We start from the raw sequence: 15,182 nt of genomic DNA on the forward strand, positions 1-15,182 counted from the left end.
CTATCAAGGAAATTTAAAAGCATGTTACTGTGTTATTTCTATAGACTGCCGTCATGGCAAAATAAGAAAGAGCTGCTGCAAATCCAAGCATCCACTTGAACTTTGTCTCCTTCTTACAGCTGAAAGAGAACATCATATCTATAAGGTTCAAGACAAACCCTACAGTTACAGTAAAGCATATAAATGTCTATTTTAAATCCAAGTGCATCTGTTCTTGTTTGAGACACAGGAATTGAGGTTAGAAGTGTCCAGTGCTTGAGTGGCTCAGTCTGCAACAGTTCAAAATCAAGCTGTTGCACAGCCTTCTAAGAGTTTACCACTAGCATCTTGTAATTGAGTCTCCATCTCTGTTCTGATAGGGTTACTCAGTATGGCAAACAGCTGTACCAGCAGTGCTCTGCCCTCATCCTGCTTGACATTCATCAGATTGCAGGCTGATGATGACTGGCTGACTACTGGCTGGAACAGTGTCAGTCCAGAAAGGGAAGGGAAGGAAGTAATACTCTATTCTCAGTCACAGTGTAAAACCATGTACTTTGCTTCAACATACACTGTCAGAGCAGGACACTGGTCATGATACACCCAAAGGGCTCCTCTACAGATCTCCAAAGGACAGGTCACCAGGTAAGAAAAATAAATAAAAAGAATTTCTGTACAGTGACTTTGATTGCCTTTGCGTCTCCCTTTCTCCATCTTCTGGTTAGATGCAGAACAGCTTGTAAGAACAAAAGCTGAGACTGAAATTTGGTGTCCATCCCTTTCCACACACACATAGGATTTATATAAAGGCATTTCTCACAAATTCAACAGCAATTTAATCACCGTGTTCTAAGCATCAGTGGGCACTTTCACTCGAGGTGTTTCCTGAAAATATGCAGCAAATACACAGTTGTTTTAAAGCTCCTTCAAAATTCGAAGATGTCCCCAGGGAATACACTGAAGTGCTTAACTGGTCTGATACATAGCCAAATCTCAAACAACCCCTGAGACCCAAATTCTGCAGTGCTTTGTCTAACAAGGAGTTTGGCAGTAAAACCAACAAACACAGACAGGAAGCATTTTTTTTGCTTATGGTCTGTTCTTCTACTATGCCTCGTGAAAAAGGTAAACACAGCACAGACAGTAAAAACAGCCTTCCCTTAGGGAAAAACTGCTGTGCTCAAAATCCTTTTACAACTCCAGAAAGAAAAAGAGCAGCTAGAGAACAGCAGTATTGGAATACCAGCACTGTTTCCCCTAGGACAACTTAATGTACACAGGATCATGCAAAACACATTCATTCCCACATGTCATATTTCTGTTATAAGGAGACACCAGAACTACTGTAGAGTTGCCTGGCTAAAGCAGGGACAATAATGGCAAGGTAGTTCAGCTAATATTCTGCTTCCATATTCCCTAGCAACTAATTATAGAGCGTCTCAGTGACTTTACAGCATGCTAGCTCAGCTCTCAGCTGATACCAGAGCGCAGCTCCAGGAGCTGCTTGAGGGGAAGGAGGAGAAGCAACCACAGGAGCCTTCAACCAACACATTCAAGTGCTTTCTTAAATCACCACTGAGAAGCCTCCTTTGTAGCTGGCTGGGTTTAAAGCTAGCTCCTGCCCACAGGATGAGCACAAATCACAGGCAGAAAGAGTTAGTAGTTTGAGTATGGGCATGTGACTTGAATGGTAGGTTCAACTCCTTGTCCCAGCCTTACCCACTCCTGAAATGTTTTACATCAGTGACAGCCAAGGCCTCTGTCTGACCAGGAGCTGCAGAGCTGAGCAGATGCTGGTGCTCAGGAGCGTGTACATTTCACCAGATGACAAAGGACAGGCTCCAGACTCTCTGCGCAGGAGCACACACCTCTTGAGCTGCTCCAAAAGCAGAGTACTACCAAACAAGGGAGGTGGGAGCACAGCTATGATGAAAATACTGACCCAGGTGGCCTCCTTGACCTGAGGCAACAACCTCCCACTTTCAGCTGAGGAGAAACAAACTGCTGCTGGATTAGGAAACATATTCAAAAAATTCCATGGGCGGATGCCTCTTACTGCGGATACTATGTAAATACCTCAAACATATTGAGAAACAGTAGCACTAGCTTTGACCCCACAACATGAATACTACATCATTTCCCGCCCCCCCCCCCCGCCCCCACCTTTAGTAAATTTAGTTCAATTTGCCTTACAAAGCTATAGAAACAGAAGCAGATGCAGTATAATCAATAAATCATTCATTCACCAGAAAAAAAACCCCACCATTCTAAAAGACACTGGGAAATCCTTGACTATATGTCACGTCTGTGAGAACCAAGGCAAATCAGAAGTGCCAACTGCACCAGAAGCCCCAGGAAAGCTGGAAAGAACTGGTTCTGCTGCTCACGGAGCAGTTCCCAACTGAGGTAACCAGGATCACCTCGTAGAGGCCCTGAGTGCACTAACAACAGCCTTTAATTGCCCTGATCAGCCTCTCCAGCCCTCTTCCCATGCCCAGGAGCTCCATTTAAGCTCAGCTACGGGCTTGGCTTAGTCCTTGGCTAAGCTGTGTTGTAGGTGTGTGTGTGTCTCGGCTTACAGGCACAGCTGTGCACATACTGGCCAAGGACAACATCAATCCAGACCCAACCCACACAATAATTTCCCAGTTCAACCTCAGACTCAGCCTCTCACTACAGATCTGACTGGCAATTCCATGGCACCAGCCGAGACAATCTCCCAACACACATCCTCCACCACAACCCAATGCATACAACAGGAAAGAAAATTATTTAGGTTGTCACTGGGCTTGTGCATTTTATCTACCCAAACATTCCAGTTCCTACACACACTAGCAGCTCTGTATGAACACTAGGGCCACAGAAGGACTCAATCACGAGCATCTCCATAGCACCATGCTGTGCACCACCATACTTACAACATAAAATCCTGCTCCCAGCAGGGCTGGTCACCTCGCACGGCCACCGTCGTGCTCTTCACATTTTGCACTTTCAAGGTCACATACGTATTGAATTTATCTGGGGAATGAGACACAAAATGTTACCTCCATCATCATACTCTTTCATCACACCACCTGCAACACTGCAATGTTTGCAGCTCATACAGTGCATCCAGGGAGGCCTCAGATGAAAAGCCCATATGGGAAGATATCACTGGGTTTGAGATGCCAAATGTTCAAGATGTTTTCCATGCGCATCAAATTTTCAATCACAGCCTTTTTAGAAATTCAAGCACAAATGAACAAAAAACCCCAAGTATTCACTTGCAGTAAGACAGGGACAAAGAGTGTAAAATCCTAAAGATCACAGACACTTAGTATGATGCTGCTCCTGAAATGCAGACAAAAGGAAGAAGAGACAGTCCAAAGGCACAGGACCCATCACAAATACCAAACTGTGAAAAACAAACTTGCAAAACATACAAGCAAGAGATTGGGTTGGTCATATCATCTCTTCCCTCCTGACACATACAAGCAAGAAATTGGGTTGGTCATATCATCTCTTCCTTCCTGACCCAACTGCTCTCCTAGTCCCAATTCAGTTTTCCACCCATGAGTCTAAAAGAACTTTATAGACCAGTCAGGGGCAGAAGAAAAATACAGATTTATTGTAAGTGTGCTGAAACAGACCTGACCGAGGAAAACCACATCACGCTCACATCTAGACAGGACAGTCTCTGTTTAGATGTTTTGCTTTTAATTTTAAATCTGAAGGAAAACGCTGGAAGAACTTTTTTCCTAATTTCTGCTCTTTGCTAATAAAACTAAAAGCAGCAAAGCACAGACACATTCAAAGTTTGAATATCAGCATGCAAGAAGGAACAAACTCCCTTTTAAGGGGAGTCATCACCTCAGGCCTATCTATCAGTTTCAAACGGCCTGCAACAAGACATGCTAAATACCCAGAAAACACTGTACATATTTTAATACTTCAATGTTCTGCTACATCTATTCACTGTGTTTGATCTCAAGCCAATTTTGTCAATACTGTCAAAATTTCACATAGAAAACAAAGGTGTAACAACCAAGGTAGCTTTACAAAAGGGAGATCATAGCTGACAAACCTGATGACCTTCTAGGGCTATGGCGCTGTTGGATGGTGCTGAGTAACAGACACTGTCTGCCTGGACTTGAGCAAAGCACAACATCCTTGTCTTTAATTCAGAGAGCCATGGATTTGATGGATGAAGCACTCTGTGGATAAAGAACTGGCTGGCTGGCCACACCCAAAGACTTGTGGTCTTTGATTCATCGTCTACTTGGCTACCAGTGACAAGTGGTGTCCCTCAGGGGTCAGAACTGGGGCTGACACTGTTCATAATTTTTGTCAGTGACAGAACAGTGGGATCAGGGACACCCTCAGCAAGTTCACTGATGACACCAAACTGCGTGGTGCAATCATGCTCTGGAGGGAAGGGATGCCATTCAGAGGGACCTGGACAGGCTGGAGAGGTGGGACTGTGCAAACCTCATGAAGCTGGCTGATGAGTAACTCAGCATAAGCCAGCAGTGTGTGCTCACAGCCCAGAAAGCCAAATGTATCCTGGGATGCAACCAAAGGAGTGTGAGCAGCAGGTCAAGGAAGACAATTCATCCCCTCCTACTCTTGTGACATCCCCCCTGGATTACTGCATACAGTTTTGGCATCTCCATCATAAGAAGGACATGCAAGTGTTGGAGCAAGTGCAGAGGAGGAAACAAAGTTGGTAAGAAGAGTGGAGCACCTCCCCTATGAAGACAGGCTCAGGAAATCAGGGCTGTCCAGACTGGCACAGAGAAGATTGTGTAGAGATCTCACAGCAATCTTCCAATATCTGAAGGGGCCTACAGGGAATCCAGAAAGTGACTCTTCATCAGGGACCAGAGTGATAGGACAGGGAATAAAAGGTACAAATTGAAAGAGGGGAAATTTAGTCAGATATTAGCAAGAAATTCTTTACTGTCAAGGTGTTGAGACACTGGCTCAGGTTGCCCAAGGAAGCTGTGGATGCCCAATCCTGATAGTGTTTGAGGCCAGGCAGGATAAGGCACTGGTCTAGTGGAAGGTGTCCCTGCTCATGGCATAGAAATAGATGATTCTTTAGGTCCCTTCCAAATCCTTAACATTCTATGACTGAATAGTTGTGTCATTTTTAAGCATCATTGCTGTGGGTTACTATAGTACACCTCAGCATCTAGCTTCCAATGAAGGAAGAAACAGAAATTATATGATTCAGAAGCTCAGGAAGGAGTCAGAGTCACTGAATTGCGATTCCTACATATCCAGTTATTCATTACTACATTATCCCTCCCTGTCTATTTTGTTCCTGCATCCTCCTGGGACGCTGAGCTTGTCAGTGAAACTACACACCTTGGCTGAGTTAAACCTAGTCTAGAGGACAAATGTTTTGCATTTGTGAGCAGGTCTCTTGATCAGGGAAAAGATAAACTAGACACTGTCTCCCTTCCAGTCTGGGCACTCAGTTTTCCTTCCCTGGAAATTAAAGGCTGGTGCACAGACAGACCTTGATCTGCCATGGAATATGGATGAATCCTGAAAAGTTTTCTGCCATATTCTGAGGATGGCTATATCCAAAGAATTAAGCTGAACAATTAAGTTATGAATACAGGTGGGCAACTGTTTCAGATCTAAACACCTGAATAGGTGTTATGCCAGAAGTTTTTATTCATAGGAATTTTATAAAAGTGCTTATTCTTTTGTAAATTGTACATCAAATTTCAATTGATAAATCTATTTGCTCGCTAAGGATTCCTTGCTGGCTTCTGAACCACAGTGAAAAGAAATTGTCCAGATTCTGGGCAATTCTGGGTGTGACTAGCTGTTGCAGACACAAAACCAGCAGATGAGATTTTAATTCCAAGCACAGCCATTACTGACTGCCACATTCAGATTCACTTCTGCATCCAGCAAACCCAGTCAGGACTGAGAAGGCACTAAATCCACAGACACACACATACCAGTTCTGCTTAGCGGACATTTTCAGACCCTGTTTTGAAGAGGGCAAGAGGCAGGATGAGATGAAAGGGCCGGGTGGGTGGGGAAGGGTGACCGTTAAAGAGCACATTTCCTCCTTCATCACCTGCTCAGGCCAGGTTGAGCAGATAGAGGTTTCTTACCACTGTGACACCAGGTCACAGCCTCAAGTTTTCTACTAACTCAAACTGCCTGGATTTTCAAGGTAGATTAGGTCACTTCTAAGGAGAACATGAAGGAGCTAAGATGAGGTGGAGGAAAACTGGAGGGAGCAGCACAAACAGCAGGCAGAGAGCCAGGGTCCCCATTGCTGCAAACAAGCAGAAGAGCAGGACTTACCTGGTGGTCCATGGAGTTTAGCTTTTTTTACTGTAAAGAGAAAAAAGGAAAAGAACAAAATAAGAGATTGTCAGTGATTTTGTCCTGCTACGGTTTCCTTTGAGTTAAAGCATCCCAGTGCATTATATTAACTAGACAACACCCCCTGCACAGTCCTGGTAGCTGGAAATTCACACTCAGTTAAACAGATCTGGAGACAAAAACTCCGTTGTACCCCATGGCAGCTCTCTAAAGTGAGGCATTTAAAAAAACAATCCCAGGCTTAATGTTTGGAAAGCAATGTGATATGTCTAATGCAAAGCAATCTCAACATCACCCCTTTGCAACCAGAAGTTACTGCTGCTTAGCAAGATGTCATTTCATACTTCCTCGCTTACAAAGTTACTTACAAACACTCTAGAAGAAATAAACAATTCTTTATAAACAAGGAAATTCTCCAAACACTGTATAGCAGAGCACAAATTGAAAATAATCAAGCCTGAACAGCAGCTCTGTAAGTAGCTCTATGACATAGTCAATTGAATTAAATAAGCCAAACAAACAGCAGTGTAAACTCAAATGTCATTTTTACAAGCTCTACTCTGCTAATTTAATTCCAGGACAGTATTTATATATAAAAGTAGAATTGTTAAAACATAAAACAGTATTGGCTCTTATCTCACCAGATGGAGAAGGTCCATGTCTATCTAGGGGAGATTTTGTTTACATTTCCTTTTTGCAAGCTCATATCCTCACTAGAGCTATAAGTGCAAGCACTAAGAAAAGACACCTCTAGGCTCCAGCTAGCTGTCCCAGAGGAAAACTAACCCCAAGAAGAAAACACACTTAACAAGGTAGGAAGCAAGATATACCACAGAACAAAAATATTTAAAAGCTGATGCAGTAAAATTTCCTCCAGAAAACAGAGCTACCAATACTGATTAGAGGCTCACAGTGTGCAATTTTCAATAATAAAGTTCTAGAAAGAAACACTAATTTATATTTTTTACTGCCCTGACACCACTACACTCAGCTGCAGCAGAGTGTGGTAACAGTCTATTGAGATTGCTACTTGAGAAATTCTCCTTTGCAAGCGTTTACAGCCCAGGCAGAAGCCTGCATGAAGGAACTTTAGGAACTGTTACTGTTAAAAGGGCTGGAGCTTTCACCTAGACTGACAAGGCCACAAGCCCTTAGGTCCAAAATAAATGGGTTCATTTTCTTCCAGATTCAGGGCCTGAAGCACTCCTGATGCTGAATTTAATTGTGCAAGCAAAACATACAATAGTGTGGGTCAGTGTTCTTGACTGAAGATACAAATGCCTTTAAATCTCCAAATAAGTCTGTTTAAACACTGAGAAATATGCAGGACAATCTACCCACTTTCTAGGTTCCTTTGCATACCACACAAAAGCAGACATTTAATGAAATACTGCCCTGGAGTGGGCAGGCACCAGCTATTCTCTGAACCTCCCCGTTCCCCTCCTTTGGAAGAGGCAGGAGACAAAGAAACGAGCGCATGTGCCTGGGGAAAAAAGGCAAAACCAGGCAGTGGACACACAGGAAGGTTCTGCTGGCCTCTCCCTGTTTGTGACAAGCTCCACTACTGTTAGCAGGGAAGCAGAGGCAATCCCAGTGTAGAAATTTGGTATTATTTGCTAAAAAAGCAGCTGGAGAGGGTCATGGCTCCTAAACAGAGAGAAGAGACACAGCCTCTGCAGCAGCAATATGCAAACTAAGAGACAGATGCCATTTGCACATTGTGGCCACAGCCCTTAAATATTCAGAGGTTCCTTTGATGAAAAGCAGCAAACCCTGCACTGCCTCAGCAGCTGAGAGGGGTTGCCTGTTTAGGGCTTCAGCAAGAGCTGTTCCACGGATATCCCAGGGAAGCAGCCAGACTAAACAAAGATCACAAGCCTGCTACAGACCCACATGTCAAAAACTGAATCCTTAGTAACACCCAGGAATGAGCACCATCCCTTCTAGACAAAGTGCATGTAATGAATTACACTTTTAGCTGCAAAAATAGAACTTATAACTAAGAGCTGAATCACAAACCTGGGAGTCTCATCTCATCAGTAATTCTTTTGCTCTATCTGAAGCCTGCACAGCATATCCAAAGATAAAGTATATCCAAAAAAGTTCCCATGAAAAATTACTTGGGTGTGTTTTTATTTTATTAGCCCTATGGGAAAGCACTTCCTAGGGGTGTGCAGAAAGCTTTGCAAAATTGCAGCTCCCAGAGCATCTCCCAGGACTGGCTGGGAGACTGCAGGATTCCCCATATAAGAGTTTGAATTTCTGGGAGTTTGGAGCTGGAATGGGCTGCTAGGCATTGCTAAGGCCCAGCCTGTTTGTCAGCCCAGGGAACTTGCAGGTCAGATGCATTGCACCGAACACCATGCCACGAACAATGTCAGCTTTCCAAAGGAACTCTACTAAGAAAACTTTTGTACCCACACCCGCTCCTTCTCTCTGGTTAGAGCTTCTCTATGCCAAGCTCTCGGGAAGGACTCAAAGTTGAGTCCTGAAACTCTACATTAATTACTGATGCATTAGTTACTCAGCGTAACAACAAAGGCTGAAAAGTCAGTGCTACGTGATGCAGCATTAAAGTACTTTGAAATCAAGCCATGTGTAACAGTACATTTTTATAATATAAAATATCATTTTTATAATATAAAACTTGTACCACAAAATGAAATTATTCTCTAGAGAACCCAGCAACACCAAGTTTTACAGGTACATTTGCTCCTGCACTGCCACAAAGCAAAAACCTAAACATAAAGTAAGTTAATGGTCAAGAGTCAGGTATTTCCTGACTCACTCCCAGTAATCCCACAGTACTCCCACTCTCGGGCGAAGGAGCATTTCTAAACCAGCTGGAGATGTCAAATTCTGTTCAGTTTCAAATGGCTTCTCTCAGCAAAGTGGGGTTTGCACAAAGTGCATCACATTCAGACACAAACATTAAACTGTCCCAATCCTATGCCACTGCACAGGATGACCAGGACACCAGGGAGGGAACGAAAATGATAGAATATTAGAAAAGAAGGCAGGACCTAGTGCTTTGCACTGCCATGTGCAAGCACTTCATGAAAGAGATGCACAGAGAGGCACCTGCTCTTTCTGCACACCAAGATTCATTTAATCTCCAAAAAAGACTTGAGCATATCAGAGATACAGCTATTCCATGGAGTTACTAGAAAGCAGACAAAACTTGATGTAAACATTAAATTCATCCAGAGATTTTTTCCTCCCTCTAAGCATCTCTCACCATTTTGGTGCTACTCTAATAGACATAAAATAGAAATCAACTTGAAGTCTTGCCAGCAACTTACAAAAAAAACCTACCATAAAAAAATAAAATAAAATAAAATAAAATAAAATAAAATAAAATAAAATAAAATAAAATAAAATAAAATAAAATAAAATAAAATAAAATAAAATAAAATAAAATAAAATAAAATATTTAAAGAAGCCATAGAAAGATTCCAGATGCTCTACAGCCATCACTTACAAAGGACTGGAGGGTCAGACAAACTCCTAAAGGCTAGGAAAGGAAAACACACGCCAGAAATTTCAAAAAAAACATCCAGAATCACTGTGGGAGGACAAAAAAACAATAGCAGAGCATATATCAGAGTATTCTTAAACTCAGTTCAAAGGAGAAAGCCTTGTTATCCACATATTTTTCAGTCTGTCTGAATGGGGGCTTTTTTCTGAGCAGGTGCTACATACACCAGTGAGATAATTAAAATTAGGCATGCCAAATTACTGCAAGGCTCAGAAAACACTCTACTCATACCTCCTAAGCAGGCACACGGTCATATTCAGTTAAAGGGAACCCAAGTGTTCTGAACACCTGCACATCCCAGATCACCTTTAACACTTGCTTGCAAAGGAGAGGAATGCAACACAGGGAGTGCCTGAGCAGATGGCCAAAAGATTACATTCTAACTAAATCCAGCACATGACTTACCACCCGGTCACTCCCCACACTAGAACAAAATCTACATCCCTTCACAGGGGACAATAAAGTGCCATGGAGGGGCTGTGGGAGAAATTAGAAGAATGGAAGGGTGCAGTTTTAATTACCACTTTTAAAAAGCAATGCAATGCTGAAAGCAGAGCATTCAAAATGCATTTTCCTGATCAGCTACTTGATAAATAGCTTCCTCCTCTCTGTGAAACACAAATGCAGCATTAATGTGTTTTTGAGAGCACTCTAACTTCCACAGTAACTTTCCCCAGCTGAACAGCAGAATCGATACATATTTCCATTTCACTCTACTTCTTCCACCTTTTCCAGGTGCTCAGACTTCAGCGTTCAGTGACACGCAGCACTAGGTGCAAAGGTTGCTTAAACAACATAAATAAGAGACCACAGCAACACTACCCAAGACTAAGTCAACACACCAAATTCACACCCATGCGCCCTCCAGCAGGCATGCAGAAGGGAGGGGAACCCTTCTGTGAGGGATGGAATGGTTAGGCAGCTCCTTAACTTTCTATAACTCAGCCTTTGGAAACAATTTTGCTGTCTAAACTCTGCACCAACAGCTATACCCCATAACAGAGCCAGAAAATCAACAGCTCCTACTCACTTCTTGGAAGTTACCGATAAAATCCACAACAGGCTGGCAACTGGCTCAAGACTGGCACCTTTAACAAGGACTTCTCTGCCTCTGGAGATCCCACCCTGACACACAAGCCCCTTTCACAGAATGGGTCAGGTTGGAAGGGAACACAGTGGGTCATCTGGTCCAACCTCCCTGCTCAGCCAGGGTCATCCCTGAGCACACAGCACAGGATTGTGTCCAGAGGGTTCTAGAAAACCTCCAAGGAGGGAGACTCCACCACCTCTTTCCCTGTCCTGGAGATCAAAACATGCACAGCCTTTGCACACTCTCATCTTCCATCTGAGGGTGAGGAAACCTTTTCTTTTCCACTACTCAAACCCAAAAGGTGTTCCAGCCTGAGGAAGCAAAGGCCATCAAGTGACCTCACCTGTGATTTTAACTCAGTCACTGTTTTGTTTCACACTATCCCTATTAAAGCCCAGCAGCATCATTTATACCATTAACTGCAAGTGCCATAGCAGAACAGCAGTACTGACTGTGCCATGAAACTCTTCTCCTCCCTTCCTAATTCCTAAGAAAGGAAAAGCAGGATAAAACAACAGTTTGGTGGGTTTCCAAGTGTGCTACAAAGATTCAATGTGACAAAGCCACCTTGATATTCCCAGCCTGAGACAGGTGTAAAAAGAAAGGCTCCACTGCATTCTCATACATTTAGAGTTAAATTATGTTCAGAAGGAAGAGATTTCCCTGAACTAGCTCAAAGGAAGCATAATTGCACAGGAGGCCCCAGGGAGCCACCAGCACTCAGCAGCACCTCAACAGCTTCTGCTGTAACTGCAGAGCCCAGAGCAGTCTCCAACTTCTCCCTGCAGAGCTGGACTGGTTACTGCAGAAAGGCTCCTGCAGCCTCAGGGGCCACTGAGAGACACAGGACCTAAGTCACATTCATTACTTCATACTTTGTTTTTCTGCCAGGCAGAACAAACCACTGGTTTACATATAAACATTGTTCCACTCAAAAAGGGAAGAGAGTACTTTATGCCCCAGTATTCTCTTTGAGAATGACATGATGGAAACACAGTGGGTACCTTCATGGACGAACAGTCCTAAAAGCTGAGACTGAATTCACAGTACACTGGGGATAACATTCTGTTATTGCTTAATGTGAAAGGCAGGCTGGACCGATCTGAGAACTGCTCTGCTGCCAGAAGGAAGAGCCACTGTGAAATGCCACTCTGCTTGGTAACTGGCAGAGAGCAGGAAGACAGCATAGATTTTCAACAGTGCCCAAAGAACTGAGGTTGCTTCTAAGGACAGCATTTTTCTGACTTAGTACTTGAAACAGTCCTTCAAAAATCCATTACCTCTTTGATTGAGACAACTGTGGGGGAACCCAGATAGTCAAGTTTACCTCAACTGAACCGAGGGATCAATCTGCTTTAATAAGTAGTCCAGAATAAATGGAAAAGATGTGATATGAGTTCATTAATTTTTAATAGTTCATAGAAAAAAAAAAAAAAGCCCAACATACCACAAAGCACTCACATATTGCATTTTTCAATCATGTAGCAAAGAGCTTTCTTCAATTTGACCATTCTGAATGCCCACAGGACAGATTGACTTGCCCTTCCCAAGACCTTGGGAACCATGTCAAACAAAGGGAAGAATATATTTCCTTCAGCAACCAGCCATTATTCACATTACTCAAGGATTCTTCTTAGGAAGGGGGTGGGCAAAAGAGAGTTTTTAATCTGTAGTCTGTGATAGCAAATTGATCTACCCAAGAGATTTCTGTATTGCCAGATGTCTTGAAAATGAATTAGAATCCTTCCTAATTCACATGAATTAGCATCTTCCTGCTCAGATGATCTGCAAATTCATTACCCTGTCCAGAGGCACACAAAGCTACTAGGTTTATTTGATTTATGATACAATTTCCAACAAACAGCTTTCCACCAGCCACTCCACCCTTCCTGCCCACTGGACAGTGACTGATAGCAGCTGGAACATGTGACTGCTTGCAGGGTTTTCCAAATCTCTGTGCTAAGGGGACACACACTCACTATTCCCATTCAAGGTTCAGCACCATTTCATGGAGCATTTCCAGGAAAGCACTACATAATGTACAAACATCCCATACTGTCAAACCTCACTAGATGCTTCCCCGTTCCTCTGTAAATTCTCTGGTCAGTTAAGATCCAGGCCTTGCATGCACACAAGTCACAACCTGCAGGAAGAGAGCACCCCTTGCTCCTCTCCATAGTCCATACACTCCACAACTTGGGGCTCACAGCTGAGTCCCAAGGGGATATTGCTGCATGTTTCTGGTTACTAAACTTGGCTCAAACATTTGTGTCTTGCTAGAATTTTCACTTGTATAGGATGAACTTTCATGAGCAAAGTATTAAAACCTAAGCAGAAAATGCTTAGTATTTTTATGTAAAAGCTATATATTATAGTCTTGTCTAAATCTCTGTTACTGCCACAGCCCATGAACATCAGAGTAACACAGCACAGTAACTGGATATCTGGACTATTCGCCAGTATTTCATGCCCATGAACTTAGGAAAGCTTGCAGTACAATATGATGGCAAATCTACACAAACCTGAGCAAGCCCACAGTTAATACACTGTGCTGATCCAGTTATAAAACGAAAGATACATACAACTATTTTGCTCAACCGTCTGATCCCTTCAGTGAAGCAGGGAATTTCATACCTCCTGCACATATTGTCACTTTTCAACTCAGCTTTTGAATAAAACTTTGTAAATGTGTACAGCACAGCTCAGCTTGCACCATAGCTTCATAGCATTCCATTTCTTCCATCCCCACCAAAATTACTATATAATGTGAACAGAACAAATTTAAAAACTGTGTAGGAAACCCTCTCTGTCATTTGCACATATTCCCCACATTCTCACAGTACACTTGGAGGAGGAGATAAACTCTGCAAATCTTTTGTCAAGAGCTGTTCAGCTGTGGGGGTTATTTTATAATAAAAGTCAGTCCTCATCAGCAAAAGAAGCCTTCTTTTAAAAGGTTCTACTTCTCTAAAAGGTATTTCATGCAACAGAAGGGGTGACAGTTTACTTTCTATTCTGGTTTAATATACTAGGCAGTTAATGCAAGTAGACTTCTAAACACTTTCAATGACAAAATAGATTTAGACAGTTAAGAGACACATCTGGGTCTTGTTTACAGGTTAATCTGTTACCAGATCTGATTTGACATACTGACTTAACATCGCACAGGTTTTCAACTTCCTGAACTGAAGGGTTTCATACATATTCTTGTTTGTTGCATACCTCAAGAACTCACCTGCCTGAAATACTCCTCAAACTATTTCACCAACACAAGTTCACAGGTGAAGAAAATATTACTGAAATTTAAAAAAAAATGCTGCAGGAGATATGGGGATTGCAGTTGTGAACAGTTTTGGACAGAAAAATGAAACATATCTCAAACAAACAATTTTACTAGGGAACTACAGAACAGGAAAAGTGGAACTTAAACTATGTATGCAACTTGTAGAAGGCAACTATGACAGAGGACTAAATACAAAAGGAAAAATGAAGAGGTCTGCAATTGATTCCTTCCTTGACACAGACATCAGACTGCTCTCCCAAATTCTTACACCAACATTTCTCAGGAAAGTAGTATCAGGATGCAAGGTCAGACTGTTGTTTGTTGGTTTGAAAACAATATTTGAAGTAGAGCAACTAGGACAGGGTTCACAGAGAGGAAGGGAGGGAGGAGATTCATAAACTAACAGGTCCCAAAACCCAGAAGTACCCTCATCTCTGAACTTTCAAGTAAATATGTAGATTTTACTAAAAAGCTAGCACAGAACACAATCTACACTGCCAAAAGATTACAGTACATCATGACCATTCAGCACTACACAAGAAATCCAGCATTTTAAAACATGCAGATAATTTTATCCAAAAAAGCCTCAGGAGATCATAACAATAAAATGCTTAAAACATTGATAAGCTATTTGGTAAACCACAGCTCAAATCTTTATTACATTAAACATTAGCACTTAGTGGAACTTCTGCTTTGCAGTAGAAGCTGCAAGAAGTTTACTTACAGCTGATCCCAGAAAAAGCTTCCTGAAAGGCAGTAGGAAGCATTCAATTGATTTCAGATAAAGAGCAGCTGAAATAAGCAGGACATTATTGTTTTTTCTGTCCAGGAGGGGGGAAAAAAAAGTGCATTCATGAACCATACAGCCAAGAAAGCTAGAATCAGATGCTGGAAGCAGTAAAAAAACTGGGAACATGCAGGTCTTGAACTTTACAACCTCCTGAAACAGATCTGCACTG

General features: G+C 42.4%; 1 protein-coding gene across 5 annotated transcripts in view; it reads right to left on the reverse strand.

Moving 5' to 3' along the window:
• UNC13B (unc-13 homolog B) overlaps positions 1-15,182 on the reverse strand; it is a 207,700-nt gene that overhangs the window by 174,992 nt on the left and 17,526 nt on the right. For all 5 annotated transcript variants that reach the window (XM_077171834.1, XM_077171833.1, XM_077171835.1 and 2 more), the window contains exons 2-3: positions 6,292-6,321; positions 2,898-2,997 (exon numbers count right to left, since the gene is read on the reverse strand). In XM_077171834.1, the coding sequence (XP_077027949.1) occupies positions 2,898-2,997; positions 6,292-6,321 (130 nt within the window). The remainder of the gene's footprint in view (positions 1-2,897; positions 2,998-6,291; positions 6,322-15,182) is intronic.

The sequence above is a fragment of the Agelaius phoeniceus genome, chromosome Z (assembly GCF_051311805.1).
Source record: "Agelaius phoeniceus isolate bAgePho1 chromosome Z, bAgePho1.hap1, whole genome shotgun sequence".
Lineage (NCBI taxonomy): Eukaryota > Metazoa > Chordata > Aves > Passeriformes > Icteridae > Agelaius > Agelaius phoeniceus.